Source organism: Hetaerina americana, unplaced genomic scaffold, assembly GCF_022747635.1.
Source record: "Hetaerina americana unplaced genomic scaffold, ioHetAmer1.1.p SCAF_8, whole genome shotgun sequence".
NCBI classification, from domain to species: domain Eukaryota; kingdom Metazoa; phylum Arthropoda; class Insecta; order Odonata; family Calopterygidae; genus Hetaerina; species Hetaerina americana.
Genome location: NW_027287427.1, coordinates 23,326,847 through 23,349,828, shown reverse-complemented (window position 1 = coordinate 23,349,828; position 22,982 = coordinate 23,326,847). Strand labels below are relative to the sequence as shown.

General features: G+C 42.9%; 1 protein-coding gene across 1 annotated transcript in view; it reads right to left on the bottom strand.

Annotated features, from left to right (window-relative positions):
- Positions 1 to 737: 737 nt before the first annotated feature.
- LOC139697962 (paired box protein Pax-6-like) overlaps positions 738 to 22,982 on the bottom strand; it is a gene marked incomplete at its 3' end in the record, with an annotated part of 189,087 nt that continues 166,842 nt past the window's right edge. The window contains exons 6-7 of the mRNA XM_071596818.1: positions 16,479 to 16,768; positions 738 to 1,134 (exon numbers count right to left, since the gene is read on the bottom strand). Coding sequence (XP_071452919.1) covers positions 738 to 1,134; positions 16,479 to 16,768 — 687 coding nt within the window. The remainder of the gene's footprint in view (positions 1,135 to 16,478; positions 16,769 to 22,982) is intronic.

The following is a 22,982-nucleotide window of genomic DNA, read 5'->3' as shown; positions in this document are numbered from 1 at the left end:
TTATGTTGCCACTGTGGAGGTGGGTATGTACGTCAAGGACATACGTACCTACCTCCGTTTCGTCGGAGCGGCAACCCTGGGAGGAAACAAAACACTACAGTGAAGCTTACGACGAGTTCACTGTACAAGATAGGCAACGTCGGTATTCGCTGGCTATCGTAGATGCGAAAACGCGGCCTGCACCCAAATTTAAGAGTTAACCAACTCATGGGACAGGGTTGGCGAAGTACGATCTGATTGGCGCCAAAACCGGTGTCACCAAATAATGAGAAGCATGAAGGCGAAGCTCATTGGAAATTAAACATTCTCCGGATGAAAGAGTTGCGTAAAATAAAATTTTTTAAATATGTACATGGCCTTGGTGGTGGCGGGGTAACGCCCTCATCTGTTAGTCTGGAGATCGTGGGTTCAATTTCAGATTTTCTTCTAGTGGGTGAGCTTTCTCCTCCAAGGGCTTGGGTGTCCGTGATTATCTTTTTTATTTCTTGCCTTAATTTCAAATAAAGGTCAACTGGAATGTTTTTGAGTTCGATATGATATTTTAAAAAAAAGAAAACGAGGTGGCACAAAGAGAGAGGGAAGAGAGGGCAGTCGCGCTACTCACCGGTGCCCGTGGTCCCAGGAGGCCCGCCGCCGCCCCCACCGGCGGCCGCCGCTGCCGCCGCCGCGGCCGCCGCAGCGTACGATGAGGCGTGCTGGTGGGCGTTGACGGGCGGGGAGGAGGCCGCCTGGAGGGCCGCCGCGGCCGCCGCCGCCACCGAGGAGGCGGAGGGCGGCGGGTGTGAGGGCGGCGGCGGGGGCGGTGACGACTCCCCGGCGGCCGAGTGGTGCAGGTGGTGCTGGGCGTGGTGGTGGTGCAGGTTGACGGAGGACGTGGAGGAGGTGGAGGAGGAGGGCGGCGGGGGCGGCGCGGTGGAAGAGGGAGGGGGTATGGCGGAGGAGGCGTGGGCCGCAGCCGCAGCGGCCGCCACCGCCGCGGCCCGCGAGTTGTACGGCAGGGAGGAGAGGGGGTGGTCGTGGTGCGGGGCGGATGGAGGGTGGTGGAACATGTACGGGTATCCGGAGGTGGGCACCTCTGCACCCCTCTGCTGCAGACACCCGCCACCCATGCTGCTCAGGCTAGTTGTCATAGAGCTGTGAGGGAGAGAATAAAGAGGATAAACTTAAACGAGGATGCCCTCAGGTAGAATAATCAAGAGTAAAATTAAATTGATAATTACATGGATATATAACAATTCATGGGGGATTAATCTTTCGATGGTATGGGAAATTTCACATTATCTTTGATTGTCTAAGATAATGATTTGCAAAATAAAGCAGTGGTTTATCGTCTGTGCTAAGGTTAATGCTCTCAACCGAATTTGAGATCGATACATTTGCAACCAACAAATAGCCGAATTGTAATGTACCACTCACTCCATATAGTCTGGCTATGAAGTGATAAAGAAGCGTAAACCTGTAATACATCGAGAGTATTAACAGAATGTAAAATTAAAATTAGTTAAAAAAACAATGATACCTATATATATACATGCATATATATGAAACATGTACGTACCCACAACGAATATTAAATCACAAATATTCAATACAACAAATATATTTTATGAAACATTCGTGCGCACAGAAATGAATTGGTACTATAATTCTTAAAATAGATCGCAATTTTATTTGACTATTTAATTTACATGTTACTTAATATTATCTTTCGAATTATTTCAAAAGGCCGCCGAAAACTATCTTTTACTTCCAATCAGTTTTTGGCGCTTATCATCAAATTGGACAATTCTAATGGTTATGAGAAGTTCACTCAGTTAATGAATACAATAGTAAGCATTAAATATATACCTACTGCAACGCTTGACTGATATTTAATTGTTGGAAAAGAGGCAACGCCGACAATTAATGGATATCGGCGGGAATATTGAGTTTCCGATCGGGAGAGAGTGCACGTAGGCTCGTACTAATAAAGCTTTGCCTCCGCAGCTTGAACGAACCTTCTCATCTCCACTTCCTCTAGCAGTAGTAAATGGAGACATTAGATATCCAAGAGGCTGAAAAACTAAAAGTAGGTCCCAAGCTTATAAGGCCCCGGAATATTCCCGGAAAAAAATTTCAATGAACACGGGTGACTATCAAGAGATGCCTGAGGAAAGGTCGAGTCGAGTCCGTGGGGTATTGAACCGAGGCACAACCCCCATCCCCCCCTTCCCACCACGCAAGATGCCGACGCGAACTCATATCAATGCCGTGTACAGTTTCGGTGCTGGCGGCGGCGGCGACGCCTCGGCGCCCACCGGCGCATGTCTATCGCAAGTGCGGACCCACCGGTGTCCTCTGCACCTACCCACCGCCCACGCCACCACACCCAAGGTTTTCCGTCCCGATGCCGCTGTGTCTGCCGCTGCCGCGATTAATTACATCGAGAGTAAGTATTCCTGCGTTGCGATGAGGAAGACGGGGGGTAGGGCCTGATGGAGTAGGAGAGGGGGTGGAGGTGGGCGGGGTGGAGCGGATCGGCGGTTTGAGGTCAACGCATGCTTGGGCGCGCGGGCGGTGGTCGACTGAAATGTTTATCCCAGCGTTGTCGGCTGTGAGATGCCGACGGGATGAAGTCTCGGGTTACATCTTGCGCCGCGAAACTTCGAGGAAAGGAGACCGACGTCCGTGGACCGCAAAAAAAATACGGCGCGCAATATGAAGGAGTGAGGCAAAAAGAGGAGAGGGGGTGAGAGGGGGCAACGGGTGGAGAAGGTTGGCGCAAATAGGCCGACTTGTGCATAGCCGGCCACCAATGAGGCATCGCAGCATTGGAGCCACAGTCTTAATTAGAAACGCGGCTGGAATCATGTCCGTAACGGTGTCAATATAGAAATGATATCCGAGCGAATGCAACCGAGAAGTCTTCGAATATCGGAATTCCGTTGCACGCGTTGTGGTCAGTAACAGGTGATGGGATGTTGGAGGGGTTGATAGAAGAAAAGATGCTCGTTAAGAGGGTAGGAGGAAGGAACAGTCGTTTTTATATCACTGCCATACACTGCGAGCCAACATGGGAGCGTGTGGCAGGAGGTAGCTGGGGTATTTTTCGTTGTGATCGAAAATTTTGTAATTAAATGTATTTTTTTCTTTATTGGAGCGATATCGAGTATATATAGTCCATTTTATCACCTAACCCCCAAATCATAACACAAGATAATTACAAACATCCATGTCCTAGGTGGAGGAAAACCCACGTAGGAGGGAATCGAACCCTCGACCTCTAGGTGGGCTTGTAAAAACAAAATAAGAGTATTTACAAATTTTACAGTTGGAGTATACGTTTACTTGGATGGCAAAGACGTGACAAAGGCAAGAAAACGAAAACCATTGAGCTCATAAAAAGGAGATAAACTCACTCGAGAAATACAATTTTCGGTCACTTTTAGTGGAAGGAATGAGATAACGTACGAAAAGTGAAGAGTCAGGCGTGATATTGTGGAATCGAGACATAATGAAAACTTCGTTGCAATTTTCCACAGTTAAAACTTCCCCCCCCCCCTCCTCCCCCCGAAGAGTGAGCTGCCCGCACTTCGGGGGTTCCATTGGTTTTTCCTGCCTTTCTCTTTTTATGAAACCCCCCCTACCCCCCCGCTCCCTCCTCCCCTGCCACCCCTTCTTGTAACTTGTGTATATATATCCCTTCTCCTTGTATTTTTCCTCACCTGAAGATGATACAGTGTATCGAAACCATGGTCGGCAATAAAGTTTTAACTGTGGAAAATTGCAACGAAGTTTTCAGAATGAGATAACTATTCTTATCAATTACGCTGGAGAAGTTGGCCGCGCCACCGAAAAACCTAAGTTCCGAGTTAGTTTCTCAATTTTCTCGAGTGATCGATTTTTTTGCTTTCTTAAGTACGTCTGGCATGTGTCATTGGTAGATAGGGCGTGGAGATGAATTCAGGAATAGTTGAGCCATGTGAAACCTATTCTATCAGTAGGTAACAAAATAATAGTGACAATAAATAAATCAAATTATTATTATATTTTGTACATCAAAGGTTCATTCTATACTAATGGTGGCCTGAATGCTTACCTCTGCGTTCTTTTGTAGCTTATGTACGCCCTTTTTTCCAACATTGTTATGACCAACGCAGTAGAGAAACTACTTTTCTAGAAAATTTAGGCTGGGATTCCCTTACACAGCGGCGTTTACAATATAGATTAAACTTCTTAAAACATTTAAAGATGGGTCCTTTTCCGATGACATTTAGAACATAATACGAACCACAACGTATTAAGGTCGGAGGGATCACGAACATAAGATTAGAGGGACAGACTGCAAGACTAACATGTCATTTTTTCCAAGAACAATAAGAGACCAGAATGCTAATAGTCGAAATCCCCCAGGAGTCAGTGTGACACAATAAGTATTAACCAAAAAGGTAGGGACTGCGCATGGTTATATATATATATATATATATATATATATATATATATATATATATATATACATATACGTACATACGTATTTTTTGTAGGTTCCCCCACCTTCCCTAACTCATTTGAAAAACCCTAACCCCCTCATCCCTTACCCTTTCCTCCTGGTGCTGCACCCCCTGCCACACACTTTTTTGGTGGCTCGCAGGGTGTTGATGTAGATGTATAAGTTTACATCAACTCAACGTTTGAGGCGTCCCCCTAAAGACACACTTCTTCAAGCTCGAATATTATCGCCATAGTCATGAATCCTAACCGGCATCTTAATATAAAATCGCCGCCAAAAATCGAGTTTTTATTGACTTTGAGCCTTAACGAAATAGAATTAAAGTGCAAAAATAAAAGGTAGAAAAGGTAGCGAAATTCTTTTCTATAAAAATCCGAAAAAAAATTGTTATCTCCATAGATTACTGTGCCTGTACGAGCTGATAACATGTCAATCAAATATCAATTTATAGCCGAGGAATTTTGTGTGTAAATTTCATGAAAACTGGTGGAGGGATAAATTTTATACGCTCAATGTAACACTCCCAAGAAAGCAACAGAATCACACGGTAGAAGAACTTGAATTAACTTGAGATAACTAAAGATCGTGAAAATTATGGTGAAAATTATTCAAATTATAATAACGACAAGATAAAAAAACTTACGCAACATTATGGGAAATCTTTCCGTAACATTTGAAAGAAAATTTATTGATTCCTAATCATTACTGAAGTATCATTAGAGAATGATACATCATTTCAACCAGCCTATCTAACCATAAAGTGACTGATTACGACACGTTTCGCAGTTACACTCGTTGAATCCAATTCCTTTTTACCAAAAAAACTTACAATTGATCAAATAAGTGCGGCCCAAGGGAAAATATACAAGGAACTCAGAGAAAAGCGAGTGAAAAGCACACTCATGCATTCTCGTCATGGTGATACGTCAAATAAAATGCGTGCCACGGAGCGTGTTTCAATTTAATTTACATCAGATCGATTTGAAACAGCTCGAGCAATTCGCAAAAATCCTCTAGACTCGCGGTCATTAGAGAAATAGTACGACACGTATAAGGAACGCCACGTCGGGAGGTTTCAATCGCCTCCTTTCATCACCAACCGGTCACGGCGGAAATGAAAACTCTCCATAACGAACGGCCATATCGCTGTATCTGCGGGGAGGTGGGAGTACAAATTAATCACGCGGCTGGCATCGAGAGCTAAGGAGGGAGGACGGAGCGTCGATGAGATTTCAATGAGGACCCACGGTAAGAGTGTTCGTCCGGATTCCCACGCGATAGGCCGGCCGGAGACTTCAACGGGCGAATAGGGAGAAAGGGAGGGAGGAGGCTCGGCGGGTGGGTGAGGGGACGGTTGGGGGGAAAAGCGGCGCGCCCGCCGGCCGCGTAGCTGGCCTACCCTGCCATTCACCGTGGGCGGTTGACTGCGTGAAATGTCGATCTGGATCTGGACGCGACTCCGCGGTGGTCCCCGTCCGAAGACGTCTTGCGTTACAGGTGTGTCCCGTCCCTCTCCCCCCACCACCCACCCGAACCCCCACACCCTCCCAGCCCCGTCCTTTGGCTGTCCAGAGCGGATGGAGGGGCGAGGGACGCACTCTCGCCTGTCTTCAGACGAGATTCCTTGGAGGATGATGTGGGGTTTGGAAGGAGCGGTTGGAGGCGGGGGGAGAGGAGCGCCGTGCAGACTTCTTTTTTTACTTCGTGCAGCCTCGAAGAGGCAGGCGGTGACGGCGGACGGTTAGACCCAGTGCGTGGGAGGGGGGAGGATGAGAGGTCCCGGGCCTAATTTTGAGGACGTGATGGGGTGTGGGGGGAGGCTATTGGCCGAGGGAATTGGTGGAGACCGTTTCTAGGCCCGATCCCCAGGGAGGGGGGGCTATGATATTTCCTTCGATGGGCCCTAGGAGGGGTTGGTCGCCGCGCGGGGACGCAAATGTGTAGAAATTCACCGGTTGCCACCTGCCTCGCCCGTCCTCCCTCTTTGGCTGCCAGCCGATGTCAACCCCTTCCAGCGTCCCTCGCCGCACGCCCTTGCCCCTTTATCTTCACCCGCCACCCGAGCCGATTTTCCCCTGCCCTTCTCCTAACACCCGAGCTGTCCCCTCTAACTCGATACTATTGTTCGTAACTTTTGAGGACTCGCTCAGGAAACGCCAACAAAATTTCCTACCCGCATTTTCTGTCAACTCTCGAATCCTATTTTTTTATATCGTTTTTCTAACAATTCCAAGGATTCTCTTCAGAGTACTATTTAGACTTGGAGATATTTTTTTAAAACTTTCCGTAATTAGGCAGGAAAAGGAACTTGAATTTTTGAGGTGTAGGTTTTAATCACTCCACCAATATTGTTAAATGTCCAGAATGATATTTTAGAGTTATTCGGCGATGTCTTAACCCATACGCTTAGTTATTAATAAAGTACCAAAGGGTCAGAGAGTATTATTTTGTTTTGGGCGTAGCTTAATTATTTTTGGTAAGTCAATTTATGGCAGTAAAAGATGATATGCCATAGCAAGGATGTACTATTTTAAAATATTAATCATTACCAAACGAATTTCTGCATACATTTAGTTTTCTGTGTGACACGTTGAACTATCCATTAAAATAATATTCAGAATAAAGTAAATTGCAATGAAAATCGCTTTTTAACCTGACCTCATTTTTATTGTTTTATTGCGATAATAGGGAACAACCTAAAAATATTAGTAAATCAAATTTTTAAGAGTAGTATATCGAATCGAGCGCAGCATTAACTCACTCTTAACGGCAGCATGTAAAGAAATAATTATGTCACACATGAAATTCGGATCTTGCGACCAGAATCGTCTATAACTTCAAAATAAATACGACTATTACACCCGTAAAAATACATTTACCTATTAGAAAAAATTCTCATTAAATTTATCAGGACTAATACCTCATCATTTTTGGGTGAGCTTATAATTATTGTCAATAATTTTAGAGCAGTGGGTTACTAACTCACAGTTAAAATAAACCTTAGTTTTATATTTTGTGCAACCCCTCCCTGAGACACAGGCTCGAATGTATGAGACAATTAACGTTTCCATCGCTTTGTGTGCCCTACTAGTCCGGCTGAAGGAAAAGGAACACGGAGGAAGGGTGATTGAAATGGAGGCCAACGCCGCCGTCATCCATGGCGCACACATCCTCCCGGGGTGGTAATTAAATGAGAATTCGTCTTCTCGACGTCTGTCGCCCTCCTCGTCCCGAGGAGGCGGGGGTGGGAGAGGGATGGAATGGGTATACATAAACAGCGGTCGAATCGATCAATGGATCGCAGTTATCGCGATATTCGATCATTGGCCCGAGAGACGGGCCGTGATGTGATGTTGGTGATGATGCTCGAACAGGAAAGAGAAGGGGCAATTAAGAGGAAGGATGAGAGGGGGACGTTGAGGGTGAGGCAAGCGGGCGAGAGGGTGGGGAAGGGGGAGGCAGGGGGGGGAAGACGGGAATCGGGGAGGAGTTGGTGGTGTCGAGGACCGGAGGGAAGACAATTCAGCCGTCGGAGGGTGGTAGGGGTGCGAGTGAGCGAGACGTGACATGGCGGACATGCCAAAGAACTGAACTCGTTCGACAATCAAACTTAAAGAAACACTCTCTCTCTCATCTTTTTGTAACTTTGGGGTACATCAGCATGACAGCATTAATTATGAAAGCGCCACAATGTAAAGGGTAAATTTTTATAACGAAACGCAAGAAAAGACTATAGTCCCGTGTCCAGACACAGAGAAAAGAATTCATCGTGGGCTCATGTGTATTCTTATGCAGTTCTGGGATTTAGGGTAAGGAACGCGTAAGCGTCAAATGGGGAACAAAGGAATTACCCGTTTAATGGGAAAAATATTTTCTTAATGAAATGGTATATTTCTATTAAGATATTCCCACCATTTTTCTGTGGACCCTGTGTTTTGATTTTTTTTCCTAGCATTTGTTTTGAGTAATATTGCAGCGTCTATTATGAGGCCTTAACAAAATGCCCCTCCCTACTACTGAAGCGGACTTCCCTTTCCCTCCTTCGTAACTATAGACTATGACCTAACATTGGTATGACTATCAACTAACCAGCTTTAAAATACCTTAACTCCCGGCATTTATGCGCCCTCTACACACAAGCTTCAAGTTATTAGGTAAGTTTTAAATCAATAAGTGAATTTTTTAATTCAAACCTTCCCATTTAAATCCTTTCTAGGGAGCTTTACGTCAAGCCAACCGATAAAAACTCATAAATCAGCAAACCGTGGCATTTTAAATCACCAACTTGAGGCGTCCGCGTCCCTACATCTCACAAACGTGTTTAAACATCGCCTCTCCTAACCTCATTTGTTTATTGCACTACATACAATGCACATTGGGGAGTCACACTTTGGAAGAGAGCGTACACCTTATAATATTATGGGATGAGTTAGAAATGGAGTTGGTTGCCACATAGGGGAATTCGGTCTTCGAGAGAGCGCTTATAAGAGGACGAGGGCTGGCGCCAATGATGCATTTGTTTCACATATGTTGATGGCGACTGTTTTAGCATTTTTTCATATATACTAGTAAATTTGATATATTCCAATCTAAAGAAGTTTTTGATGAGTGTGCTGTTTCCCTTATCACGGGGTGGACAGTGAAGGGAGATATCTAAGGCGAGAAGCGGAGGGGTATGCGTGTATGTGGCGGCGGAAATTGAAATTTTGAAGCCGTTTTGCATATCATGATTGATTTCGGCAAAACATTTAAATATCACGAGTAATAGCTAACTCCATGTTATTTTGATCGCCGAAACAATTTTAGTTCAAATTTCACAGATGTCAACATTAGACAGGGAAAGATTAAGCGTAGAATATATATTAGATGGTGGTGAATGAATCGCAAATAAAAAGTCAAGCGAGATCGAATTTTAGTTAAAAGTAATATGGGCAAGAAGTAATAGCATTTACGTTTTCACCTAAAGATCGGGGAACATGTTTCCTCACGAGTGCGAGTGTGAGAGAGTTTCGCAGGGCGTTTAGTTTTCAAGGCGCTTAGAGCAAGTAATTTACTCATATAAGAGGTAAATAAAGCAAGGCACATGAGCAGTTCCTCAACTCCCCACCAGCATTTTCTAGTTAATTTCCTTAAATGTCGACACCATCAGGCAATTTAAGAATTTCCATTTATTTCCATTAATCATTTACTTATCGAATTGTATGATTCCGCTCCGTAGTAAAAGCTCTAACATTTAACCATTTTATCCCTTTGAATATTATATTACTTCAGCTTTCCCTGCCAGTTGCTGATTAATGAAATCTGCTTTATCTGAGCTCATTCATAAAAACTTTTTAAAATATTTCAGTTTATTAGAAGTCACATATTACTGAATTGACCACGATGGAGACGTTAATCTCTCAAATCGAGGTTTTATGTAACTCGCTGAATGTTAAGGAATATGCATAGGAATACGCAGAATGACTGGGCAGGACTGGAAAGTTGGCAGTATCTTTTCAGCTTATATTCTACTTTGTGACAACCGGTGTCATTTTGCTTGCTCACAAAAATCCATCGGGCTGTTTGAAATTCAACCTTATCTATTATTAATAATCTAACGCATCGATTGCACGCTGAACTAGGAGATATTTTCAATATTCTACTTCAGAATTTAAGTATCAGATGTGGGAGATAAATCGAGTTTTGTGACAATTTTCTACAAAACAACATTTCTCGAAATAAAAGAACAAATAATTAAGCGCAAAGGGACATACTTTGAAAAAATCTACAAATGACCTTTTAATATAATCCAATGGTGGTAAAAAAATAAAGCAGTGTTTATCTACCTATAAAATAATTCAAAGGATTTTTTTAATATTATAATTTACTGGAGTCGCGACCGAAGTCGGATCATTTCTTCCCGCCTGCAAGCCACCCCCAAAATCGTTAAGCCACGATCAACATGTCATATACAAGTCAAGGCTTATCCACCGTCCACAGTGGCCACGGTCCCGAGTTGGACGGTTTTGAGGCTCCGATTGCGATACACCTTCCCATGCACCTACTTCGGAGAAATAAAAACGGCCTCCACCAATAATCTGCCTCTGAGATGCTTGTAAGGAACAAAAACCGTCCTTTCACCGTCGACGGAAGGTTTTTGTCTCGCCCCTCACCCTCTCTCTCTCTCTCTCTCTCTCTCTCTCTCTCTCTCTCTCTCTCTCTCTCTCTCTCTCTCTCTCTCTCTCTCTCTCTCTCTCTCATCCCTCCAAGAGGCCGACGTCGAAAACCTAGGATTCTCGGAATCCCCGCCAGAAGGGCGGTCTTGCTTTAATCGTCTCCGGGGACGCCGGGGTCCTTTTTTTTCCTCGTCGGCTCGCAAGGGCGAGGTCGGCTCGGCGCTATAAGCTTAGAAGCCGCAGACATCTCCGGAGCAGCGCTAGAGAAGATGAGAGGGACAGATAAAAAAATGCCGAGGGAATGAGGAGGGGGAGGATGGGGGAGTGAGAGTGGGGGGGAGGGAGTATTACATTCTGTCACGGGTTGACGGATGAGGGGTGAGTGGGGGGGGGTGGGCGAAGGAGAGGGGAGGAAGGATAAGGGGGAAGAAGACAAGAGCAGTCGAGACGGAAAGTATAATGAAATAAAGGTCAAAAGAAAGAGAGGGAACTTAAGCGGTGGGAAAATATCCACGTTCGAAGAAAAGGAGAGGGAGAGAAATTGGAGCGTAAACCTAATTATCATCGACGGATCAAGGTGGCGTACAAAAAAAATAGGGTATCAAATTTGTGAAAATTACACGTAGCTAGAGATTGAATCTGGTGAAAGTACACACAAAATATGTTGCTTTGAGTAGATGTGGGGATACTATCTACTGACAATCTGTTTACTATCCACTGCTATAGTGAAATGCAAAAAATTGAAAATCAATAAAATCATCCGCCTTTTCAGCCATTTTTCACAAACGAGAAACTATAATTTTGTATTGATTATTTCCATTCTTTTCATTCACAACCCGATGCATGTTGAACTATTTAATTAACGAAATGAAAGAATAAACCTTTGTAAATGACATTGACATGTTTAAATTGTAATTAATTAAAGTTTTGGTGAAATCACGATGTACCGACGTATTTTTGCAAATTATGACCGAGATTTCCTTATTTACCCAAAGGCATTTCTCTAAGGTCATTGATGAATCTATAATACATTATATTTAATTTTAAAAGATTTTCTATCTGATTCATATTATTGTGCTCTTATTAGACTTAGTTTTGGACCGGCCCTTTTAAATGACGACATATAAGATCTTCTCAACGTTCAGTATCACTCTGTACCAAAAGCCGCGCAGTAGTGATATGTAGGATATTAGTAACGAGAATTTAACAGGAGAAATAAGTGACCATACCAGCGATTCCTAATTTTACAAAGTTACAGAATACTGGCATTTTCCCTAAGTTTCATAAATAGGCAAATTGCTTCTGAAAACTCAGATTGGTGCTCTAAAAGAAATTATAACGCATCATCGAATGGAACGGTTTACTCCAAGCAACAAAAAGTTGTAGAACTTTGTTTATATGATCATTTTCATTATCACTGCTGAGGGTATTAAGAGCTTACATTATTAATAATACTACCAGTGTGACATATTCGGTTTGATACATTGTCAAATCATGTTACGATAATATCATTCTTATTTTTTAAATTTAAGCTAAAAAATAATGATGAAAACAATGGGTTTTGAAGCCAATAGATAAAACAGAAGGCCAAAAGCATAAGAGATGGGAATCAATAAAGATGCTACGTTTACATATTGATTTCTCTGAACTCTTTTCTTAAACATACCTAACATTCGACCGATCGGCGCCAAACATCAGAAGTTTCCGTTGCAGGTATTAAATTAAATTACACCTCTGATTAGCCAACGGAGATTTGAGAATTTCTCGGGAGAATCAATAGGCGAATAGGAGGATCACCTAAGTCAAGCAATACCTTCGGTTATCTACATTCACCCCATAACTTTTCCATTCTCCGAAACCTCTAAAAGACAATTAGAATAACCTGGACTAGTCCCCCTTGTAATGGAGCCGAGGGCCCAAGGAGAATGGGAGAGAGAGCCATCTCAGAGCCCCCACATCTCCTCTCACGGGAACCACTTCCACAGCCTTATCTCCTCGGACCCTTTAGCCCTCCCCCACTCAATCTTTCTTCCTCTTGGTTTCGGGTGCCGCGCAGGGGTCAGGGTACAAATGGCGCGGCCGGGCCGCAGAGAGCTGGGGTGGATGGGTTGCGCGGTAGAGGGGAGATGCGAGGGTCAGGACCCCAGATTGTGGCCGGATTTCGGACGAAAGCGATGCCACGGAACCCCTCGCCCCGGGAGGGGGGGTGCGGGGAGACGGGTGAGGGGTGTGATGGGGTCCCCACCGCTCTGACCGAGGATTATCTTGGAGTGACAGGCCCAAACCCTCCTCCCCAGGTCCATCCCTATCCGTCGCCGTCCAAAAACGTCCGCCTCCCACGCAACCGACGCCGCCGCCCTCTCCACCTCGGTCACCCCGGCTAGATCCCCGTCCATCCCCCGAGAAACCCTCCAGAGTCTGCCCGAAAAACATACCTCAATATCCGCCCCCTTCACACCCCAATTTTCCTTCTCCATTGGACAGCGCAGCCCCTTTTCTGCCACTCCCGCTACGCCCCTATCAGTTTCATTTAACTGCCATTTAAGTGTATTTTATTATATCATTAACTAAATCAGAGTTTATCATTTGTGAATAATGGTTTGAGGACCTTCCATGGATATCTTATATCGCAATATCTTGGTAAATAATAGGAACACCCTCAGCCATAATGCCTAAGATGGGATTCGAGTCAGCTACCTTAGGGCTGGGTATCAGACCATCGCGATCGCCAAGGATTTTTCAATTGGCGTATCCAACGTACTGGTGGGACTCCATTGGGTGCTTGGGGCTCTAGCGCGTTCTCAGTGCGTTTTAGCTTAGCGAAGGCGATCAGACTGGTGAGATGACTGGTGCAAGACTAAAAGAGACTTCTCATGTTGATGTACAAACTCCAGAGGTGGCGGAAAAGGTAACGCATTCCGATCCCTACGCGGGTTGTGAGCAAGCCAGCGATTGAGCGGTTAGAGCGCGGATATGGTGACTTGGGATATGGTGTAATAGGGGTGTCCACGTCCAGATTCTCTCTATCCTCTCTATAATTGTCATCTACTCATACAACTAAACCCAATGGTACATAGGACCTCAGTCTGTCACCTTCCCTAGTAAATAGCAGTAATTTCAATAAATACTCAATAGGCAATGAGGCATAGGTAAATGTGTATTTAGGCTTCCGTGTGCCATAGACGACCGAACGATAACAATCACTTGTCTAAATGGCAATCCACGTATATTTTCTTTTTCCATTTCTGGGTGTATTTCATACTTAGAAATGCGTGTGCGTTGGTACGAGGGTCATCCGGAAAGTAGTACCCGGTCGTGAAATAAAGACACAAAAGTAAATATTAACAAACATAAAAAATTTTATTTGAAAGAGGATACTTTAAACTACTTCTCAACATAATCTCCAAGCAAATTAAGGCATTTGTCATAACGTGTGACAAGTTTCTGTATTCCTGCTGCATAGTCCTTCGCCGCCAGCTCATTGAGATACGCGAGGGACCCATCTTGCACAAATTTTTGCATAATGCAGATGGTGTTTAACAATTTCATGAACAATTGTTCGAGAAACATTGGGAAAATGCTCACAGATGTCATCAATTGTGACGCGCCGATCGTTCCTCACGAATTCGTCAACTGAGCTCACCAGTTGGTCTGTAATGACAGACGGTCTCTCCGAACGCTCATCGTCGTGTGTGTTCCCCCTCCCCATGTTGAAGTTGCGACACCACCGCCGAACAGACGACTCGTCCATTACATTGTCTCCATACACCTCCTTTAATTGGCGATGAATATCACATGGGCGAACGTTTCTTGCATTGAGGAATTTAATCACTGCCCTCACTTCACAACTGGCGGCGTTCTCAATTTTTTTAAACATTGTAAACAATCACAGAAACAACACAGGCAATGCTAGCGTCACGCAACTTGGCTCAGAGAAGGCAGACAAGCCACTGAAGCTATCTGACCTCGTCCAGCGGCTACTCGCGTCGTCAGCACTTCATGCGGCACGAACGGGTACTACTTTCCGGATGACCCTCGTATATATATATGTATGTCTATGTGTTTGTATGTGTGTATATACATACATATATATATATATATATATATGTATGTTATTTGACGTTTCGACAGCACGGCTGTCGTCTTCAGAATATATATATATATATATATATATATATATATATATATATATATATATATATATATATATGTATGTTATTTGACGTTTCGACAGCACGGCTGTCGTCTTCAGAATATATATATATATATATATATATATATATATATATATATATATATATGTTATTTGACGTTTCGACAGCACGGCTGTCGTCTTCAGAATATATATATATGTGTGTGTGTGTGTGTGTGTGTGTGTGTGTGTGTGTGTGTGTGTATATCGTATACCAACACGCAATCACAAACAGTGCAGGGAGATCATTCATTTTTTAGATTCCATTTCCCGACTATTTCTGAAGAACGAGACATCTTCTTTCCATTTTTCTCGCGAACAATGAAAATCAGATTATATAATTTTTTTGAGCAATCTATTATCGTTACGCCTACCCCTAGTATCACCAAAATCAGGCTAATCAGTATTTCTGATGAGGCTAGCAGGCTTGATTTCCTAGGTCATACATGAACTATTTATCTCGCAAACTAAGAGGGTCATGATTCTCACCAGTAATTCCCTATCGGCGTTTATAATATCTATTTGTTCGATATTCTTTTTTATCAAAATTTCCCAATTTTTCCGAATGATTAGTCATTCTGCAGTTCTGATTTTGGTTTGATTGTAGCAATGAATGAAAGAGTAGATGGAATATGGCAGCCATAATTTCTTAAAAAGAGATGCACGTTGAAAATATTAATCCACTCATTGACGCCAAGCAAAATATTTAATATGAAATTAATACTGTATTAATCCATTTTCCGAGTATTTGTTCTTTTTTCTAAATGGGATTAACGCCAACGATGACTCAACCGCAGGAATTTTACACTTCAAAGCATACAGAGGTCAGCCAAATAAAATGTTACGGCAAATAATATCTTCGGTATTCAGCAAATTTTTTTGGCTATGATTTAGTTTTTTCCCAGAAAAAGTACAGGATCTGAATAAGGCGCTCCTTAATTTGGATAATGGGATGAAAAACTCATACTTGGTGTAAAATAAAAAAAATCAAGAAATTGTTTGGCGATAGAAAAAAGTAGAAAACATAAAAGTAAGAAATGGAAATATAAAAATAATAGTTTTGATGATTGAAATGTACCATTAGTAGCTATGGAAAAGGCAGAAAGCCAAGCCTAGCAGATTAGAAGAACTAAAGAATTTCTTAAGCATAACAAACCATAACCCAAGAATTTAGATCACAAAATTCAGCACATCTCTGATTTAACAGTTACGCAAAACACGGATGATGGCTATCAAAGAGAAACAATGGAGGGTATCGGAAAGGAAATAATAGAATCACAGAAATGCAAAAGAGAAGCACGTTGAAAAAAAATAAAATCTAGCAAAAAATGTATGCAATTTCCTGAACGTTTTCAGCAAAACCATCGAGAATAAAGAAGTCTACGGAAAATATTGAATAAAAGGGATTTTCAAATAACAACATAATATACGGTGGCACAGTCACGGCTATAAAGAAACGTATACATTGATTTGGAAATAACCACATATCGACTTTTTACTCTCCTAGAAATCACAGTGCAATTCGTTTAGATACTCGAGGAGTTAGACAGATGAGGCGATGAGACTGACTATGACTGCGGCATCAGAGAGTACATAAGACATGATAACTGGAAAGTACCACATCCACCCATGCGCCCCTCACCTGTAGGTCTCCGCCATGGTCCCGATGGGCTGAGCGATCGACGGGTACATGGAGTTGAAGCCTGAGTTGATGGGCAGGCGGCCGGCTGCAGCGGCGGCGGCGGCAGCCGCGGCGGCGGCGGCGGCTGCAGCGGCCGACGAGGATGAGGAGGAGGAGGGCGAGGCGGCCGCCACGCCGGCCCCACCGGCCCCGCCCGACCCGCCCCCGCCGCCCACGTGCTCCACGGCCCTCCGTTGGTTCCTCAGCTTCTCCTCCCGGCGCCACTTGGCCCGCCGGTTGCTGAACCATACCTGCGAGGGCAAAAGAGGTCGAGACACGGTCAAGGAAACGTTCCATGGGTAACGGAGCTTGAAATTAGTAAAAATTTAAGAGCAAGTTTCCTCAGAATTCAGAGTGCCGTTCAAACTATGGTGCAGGGGTATGCTTTGGTCCGATAGGTCCTTGAAAATCCTGCCAAAGTCCTTTGACAAATGTAGAGGTAAAATTTAGCTTGAAGCTATCGTTAAATATGGGAAAATTATAAACTAATTGCATTAAAAATTTATATTTTAAAAAATACGGCCATTTTTAAAAAGCATTCTCAGTGATTCTGATATTTTTGCTCGGTCTTTTGGGTTTCAACCTAATTAGAATTTTAATTTTAAAATGCCAATTTTTTTCGCAAATTTGCATATAATGAACTACGTAATTAACAAGTTTTACATCACTTTCACGCATTAAAATTACGTTATTGAGTTAAATAAAGATAATTAGGTCATATTTGTGTAATTAAAATGTGAATAACTGTGTATTCAGCACATTTAGCAGATGGAAAATCGGGATGGAGATTGATAGGCACGAACGTTAGACGTGTTTGCCCGTCTTCTTCACAGTATTTTATTCGTAGACGTAAGAATTGACACGTGTGGAATGAGAAGAGCCAGAGGGAGAAATTTGGCTAGGCGGGTTGATTATGAATTCGGGTTTACGCATTACTAAGCTTTGATTAGGAAAGAAGATACTTTTCCACAACATATAATTTTATTGCGGCCGGTTTCTATACAGAGCACCTTATCTACTGCAATCCCGTCCTCCATTGCACACATTTAGCATACCAGTAGAACGCACACGTTAAATCTGTTACGGGTAAATGCGTCAGATATTTGATGGAGATAAATCTAAAGAGTGGGAAAGGGTTGAGATTCTTTAAAAATAATATTGTTAAATAAACAGCTAATTAAAATTGCATATGTAAAACACGCTGAAGAGTTCATGTACTTGAGCATTACTTCTATTGAACTACCAGTTAGTGTTCAGAAAATTCAGAAAAAAAATTTTTGGTGAAGGAAACATTTACGAAGTGGTAAAAATTGATAGTACGGACTCTTGGGTAAAGCTATAAAGGAAATATGAGTAATACTAAAATTTTGGCCAATGTCGAAACCATGGAGTTGCTATTAATCGAAAACACTCATTAAGTTAGCTCGTAGATTGAAGATGCTTTACGATTAATTAATGGGAAGAAGGGGACAATTATTTTGGGCGGAGAGAAGACGAACGAAGAAGTGCTACATTTTTAAGGTAAGGGAATAAAAATAGTTGCTGGAGGAGACTTCGGTGAGACAGAATAAGCGAATGGAGGATATTTAGAGGGTAAATGAGATGTATGGAGGTCGCCGAGACAAAACAGAGGATTTGAGGTGAACTGTGAAAGGGAGGAGAAGTAGAGATATTTTAAGAATATTAAGTATGAAGGTTGCGGTAGCGAGTTATAAAGTTTAAGAGGCCTGCAATGTGGTGTAAATGTAGTTCATGCTAGAAGGTGGTGTATAGACCTCTATTACCTCTTCTAATAGTTACCAGAGACCGTCAGGTCATCCACCTCTACCCGGCATACCAACCATGATTTATGGAAATGTTTGGATAGCGACGCTGGCTGATGTCTTAGGCAGATCGAACAATATAATTCAGCAAGTGCTTGGGTGTGTGCTGTGGAAATCTGATAAGTTAGACACCAATGGTCTGAATAATAAAAATAATGGTGTTTTCTTTACTTCTGGATGGCACTCACGGAAATTTGTGCCTGGTCCTATGTGTTCAAGAAGGCAAACGAGAGATAATTAAATCAAAGCAATTGCAATAATGGTCTTAATCAAATAAGGGGAATAACGACGGAGTTAGTCGAATATTGAAATCAGAGCTCACCTCTGCAATGAAAAGAATTAGTGCAAGTTCAAAATGATAAACTATTTCTTGCCTCCACATGACCAACTCCATTATTAAACATTATTCGGCACCTTCTCCATAATCCTGTGAAATCAAGTAAGTAATGAACAAATTTCTCCTCGTCTGCACCAGAATTATGAAAACCTCGGAGAAAAAAGTCTTTATTTATTTACACGACCAAATATCCGCATAATATTTCGTGCTATCATGCGGCATTTAAATCCATGAAAACTATATTACTTGGCAACAGGTAATATGAGTATTGTTTCACGTTCTTGAAGCCTGGAATATCATTTTCGTGCGAAATTATTTGCAAGTTCAATAAATAAAAATGCCTGAATATATTATTTTAGTTTAAGTCTTCTCAGGACTATATTATATATGCATAAAAGGTAACATTGCAACTGCTCAGGGCTATTTATGCACATGTAAATACGCTCTTGTTTCCAGAATACGATCAACGGCGACCAACCCATTTCACTATGCGCTGCGTTTAAGCTGTTGTGGAAATTCAACGCAAAAACTCAGCTCACAATCCTTCAGTGCCGCGCACATGAGTGAAACTCCCCGAATGTATTCTCATCACCATTTCCTGCTCACTCGTCAACGATTGCTGCTCCCTGAAATTCTCCGTATATGATAATGAAATTAATTAATTCAAAATATGACAACGTTACACCATAAGCTCCGTATTTTTACTGCAGGTTGAATAATGAGATACTGATAAAAATCTCAATATTTTAGTTCCCAAATTGTTTTATTCCTATTCTTTTTTCCTAACTTTTCGTCATTCTGATATTTGACAGCTGCTATCCTTAGGCAGGATGGTACCATTCATTCCGACCTTATTGAAAACATCTGATTTGCGTTATCTACTTTCAGGAATAAATTTACGGTAGTTCGCAGTTTAATAAAGAAATTACCTTAGGTAAACATCCCCATTAGTACTACGTAAAAATTGACGATTATACGCATTGTATACATACCTAGTAAGTGGATATCGAGCAAACCTTATACAAAAAAGAGCTTAAAATAGCGCTGGAATATCAAGAGAATTGGTCTACATTGGAATATTTCAGATATAATATGGATAAAATAAAATTTGAAAAATTTCCACAAGTGACATAGGATAACAAAGGTGATGGCGGAGAAAATTGGAAGAAGAGAAACCAGGCGGAGGAGGAGACATTGGTTATAAGTGAAACGTTCAAGACTGCAACATACGGAAGAAATTTGTAGATGTAGAATTTAAGGGAGGAAGAGAATAGTCATTTTTGACAGCATAAAAGAAAGTAGAAACTATAAGGTGCGGGGAAAATATTAATCGCTTCGTGCAGAACCTTTTTAGCAGTCCACAACGATGTGCTATAGTGTTCAGGGACCACCGAAAGCTTTTCTTAAATCGACGGACTACTAAGTAGTAGATAGTGGGATAGCTCAGGCTGTGATAAAAGTAAGAATGTTTGTTAAGATGGGAAGAGAAAGAGAGAGAACGGATAAGAGTTCTGGAAATAATGAGGGTAGTATAATATATTAACTCCAAAAAATTAGATAATTCATCGTACATGCTGTTCAAACTGTGCACAGTAATAGCTTTGGAAGTAAGTGCACTGCGACGCATAGGCATGGCTAAAGATGACAGGAGGACAGTGGAGACTTCATCCGAAGAATATACAATAAGGAGGAAAACCAAAGCGTTTGGAATTCTCATGTTATTTCAAAAATGGATTTTAGAGTTAATAATGCACTAATTGAGAATTATATTGATCAATAATCTACCCAAACAAAACGAAAAAACAGAGATAACATAGCAGCATAAACATTTAACTCGTCGGAAAAACATGTAATTACGTATTTTAACAACGGAAAGATAAATAAAGTCAATTCCAATAGACTGAATTAAATAAAACATCCATAAAAATGAATATTGAACAGCACTGCCAGCCATGAAACATTTATATGTTACTAATAAAGTTTGCTAATCAATAATATAGATCAAGAAACATCAACTATCAGATACGATAAACCTAAAGCCTACTTCTCATGCCATACCACTCCTGATAATAAGCTGGGTTACGTAAGTACTTTTGGACGACGGCAAAAGGTGCATAGCGGTAGAATAGCGGCGGAATACACAATTTAGACTTTCAAGTCACCTAGATTAACGTAATATGATGTAGTTCATGACAGAATCATCATAATAGGTCATAGAACTACTGAATGGAAAGAAAACACGCCCTTGCAAGATAAAAATCAGAGGACGCTAGACCGGAGTGTGTTACATCACGAGTTTTGTCCTAACAGTCCCTACTCATAAAAATCTCAATGCCCCTCCAAGTAGGTATCGGACGAAAGCACCGTGCACGGGCATAGAGGGATGTTTCCTTGCAGATTTTATGTAAAACAAATAATCCAAAGTTAATTAGTTTTAAATAATACAGTTTTTACATCCTTTTTCATACACCACAGTGTGGAAATTTGTTTTTTTTATGCCACAAGCAAAGCAAATATAAGACTACGTAGCGACACTGCAGTTACCTCGGCAGGATCTGGGTGAAACTTAGACGCGTCCACAAATTAATATTGTACTCGCCATGACCGACTATCGATTTGGCCAACAATCCTATCGATTATCGACTAAATTCCCGAGATCGTTCGTGAAGTTTTTGCGCTTGTAATTACAACCACAGCATTGGTTATATATTGCGACAACTGACAAAAAGCACGTCATTTATTTTTGTAAATCAAAGCAATAAGCAAGTGGAGCAATGAGCATCGACTGCCGTTCGATATCCAGCTGGGGAATCGAGTCGGCTATTTCTTGTGTGCTCTCAACAGTTGGCGGAATATGCTTGGAAAAGGCTCGGAGTCCGCCGTCTATCACTGCATACCGCCCCGGCGGCTCGGCCTTCCCCTTGCCCGTCGCAAGAGTAGGGGGTGACAAAGGAAGCCGCCCCCCCCTCAATCTCCCAGGACGGTTTGGGCGAACGGAGGCGGAGGAGTCACAGAGATGTCAGACGGAAGTCGGGGGGCCTGAGAGCGAGTGAGTGCGGGCCTCCCGAGTCAACCCGTCGGCAGGTCGCCGCTCCTCGGACAGACGACCGCTTCCAGGGAGGGAAAAGGAACGCGACGCGGGAGAACCGCGAGTAGGGGAAAAAAACACAAGCGTCTAAATTAGAATAAAAGCAGCAGCACCCTCCATCTCGCCAGCATCCGGATCGGACCCTCTTCCACCCACCCACACACACACACACACACACGAGAAATTGGGAAAACGTTTACCTACAAATAGACAGCCCACTCATTGAAATAAAAATGTGCACGTCGGATTCTCAAAAGCGCTCGCCTCTTCTCTCCCTTAAAGGCTCCGTAATGGGCGAGAGCGGGTCGTCACGGACTGCGGGATCCTCGATTGAGGAGAGGAGCGGGGGCGGGGGACGGTGGGTGAGTGTGTGTGTAAGGAGGGAAGACTCGTTCACTCCGATCGCATTTTAATAACTCCATAATTAAAACGCCCGGGGAGAAAAAAATGGAGGCCCACGCTGCCCGGCCACATCCCGATCAAAAAAAATATCCCTCACCCCGCCCTCCGCCCTCCCAATCCTATCTTCCTTTCTCCCCCATCCCCAGTATCTCGACCCCCCCCCCCAACAACCCCCTCAACAACCACCCGCTCACCTTTTAAAACACGAGTACACCCTTCCCTTCTAGTTCCTATCACTCGGCAGTCGGGATGTTACACGTAACGACGTCATTTTTTTGCAGTAATTAAACGTGACTTCGCGTTAATTTGGAGGAAAATGAATAAAGATTCCCCATCCTCACATTCCACAACCCTCCGCCCCCTTTCACACACACACACACATACACAAACACAAAATAAAAGACGAGCAGATGGCGTCCCCCTTCTTGGAGCGCGGATGCGAAAATTAAAAAGAGGATGTCTCCCTGGCGGCATCCCTGGGAATTAAAAACCAACCTCCCAAAACCCCCCTTCTCCCTCCTTTACAAAAAAATACGCTCCTCGTCCCTTTCTTTTATGCGCACACTTTTTTCGCTCGTTTTGAGCGTCTTTTAAAAAAATCGTCATCACATCCTCTCTCTCTCTCTCTCCACCACCCCTTCTCCCCGCACTCCGCCTTCACTCATCGCTACCACCTCGGGGGTTCAAATAAAACGCATTCAAAACACCGACTCGTATCTGCACTCCAGTGTGGAGTACGCGCTTTGGGCTCTTCAGGAGTGAGGCAAAAAGGACGCGGAGGAGGAACGGGGAAGAAAAGGAGGAGGAAGAGGTGT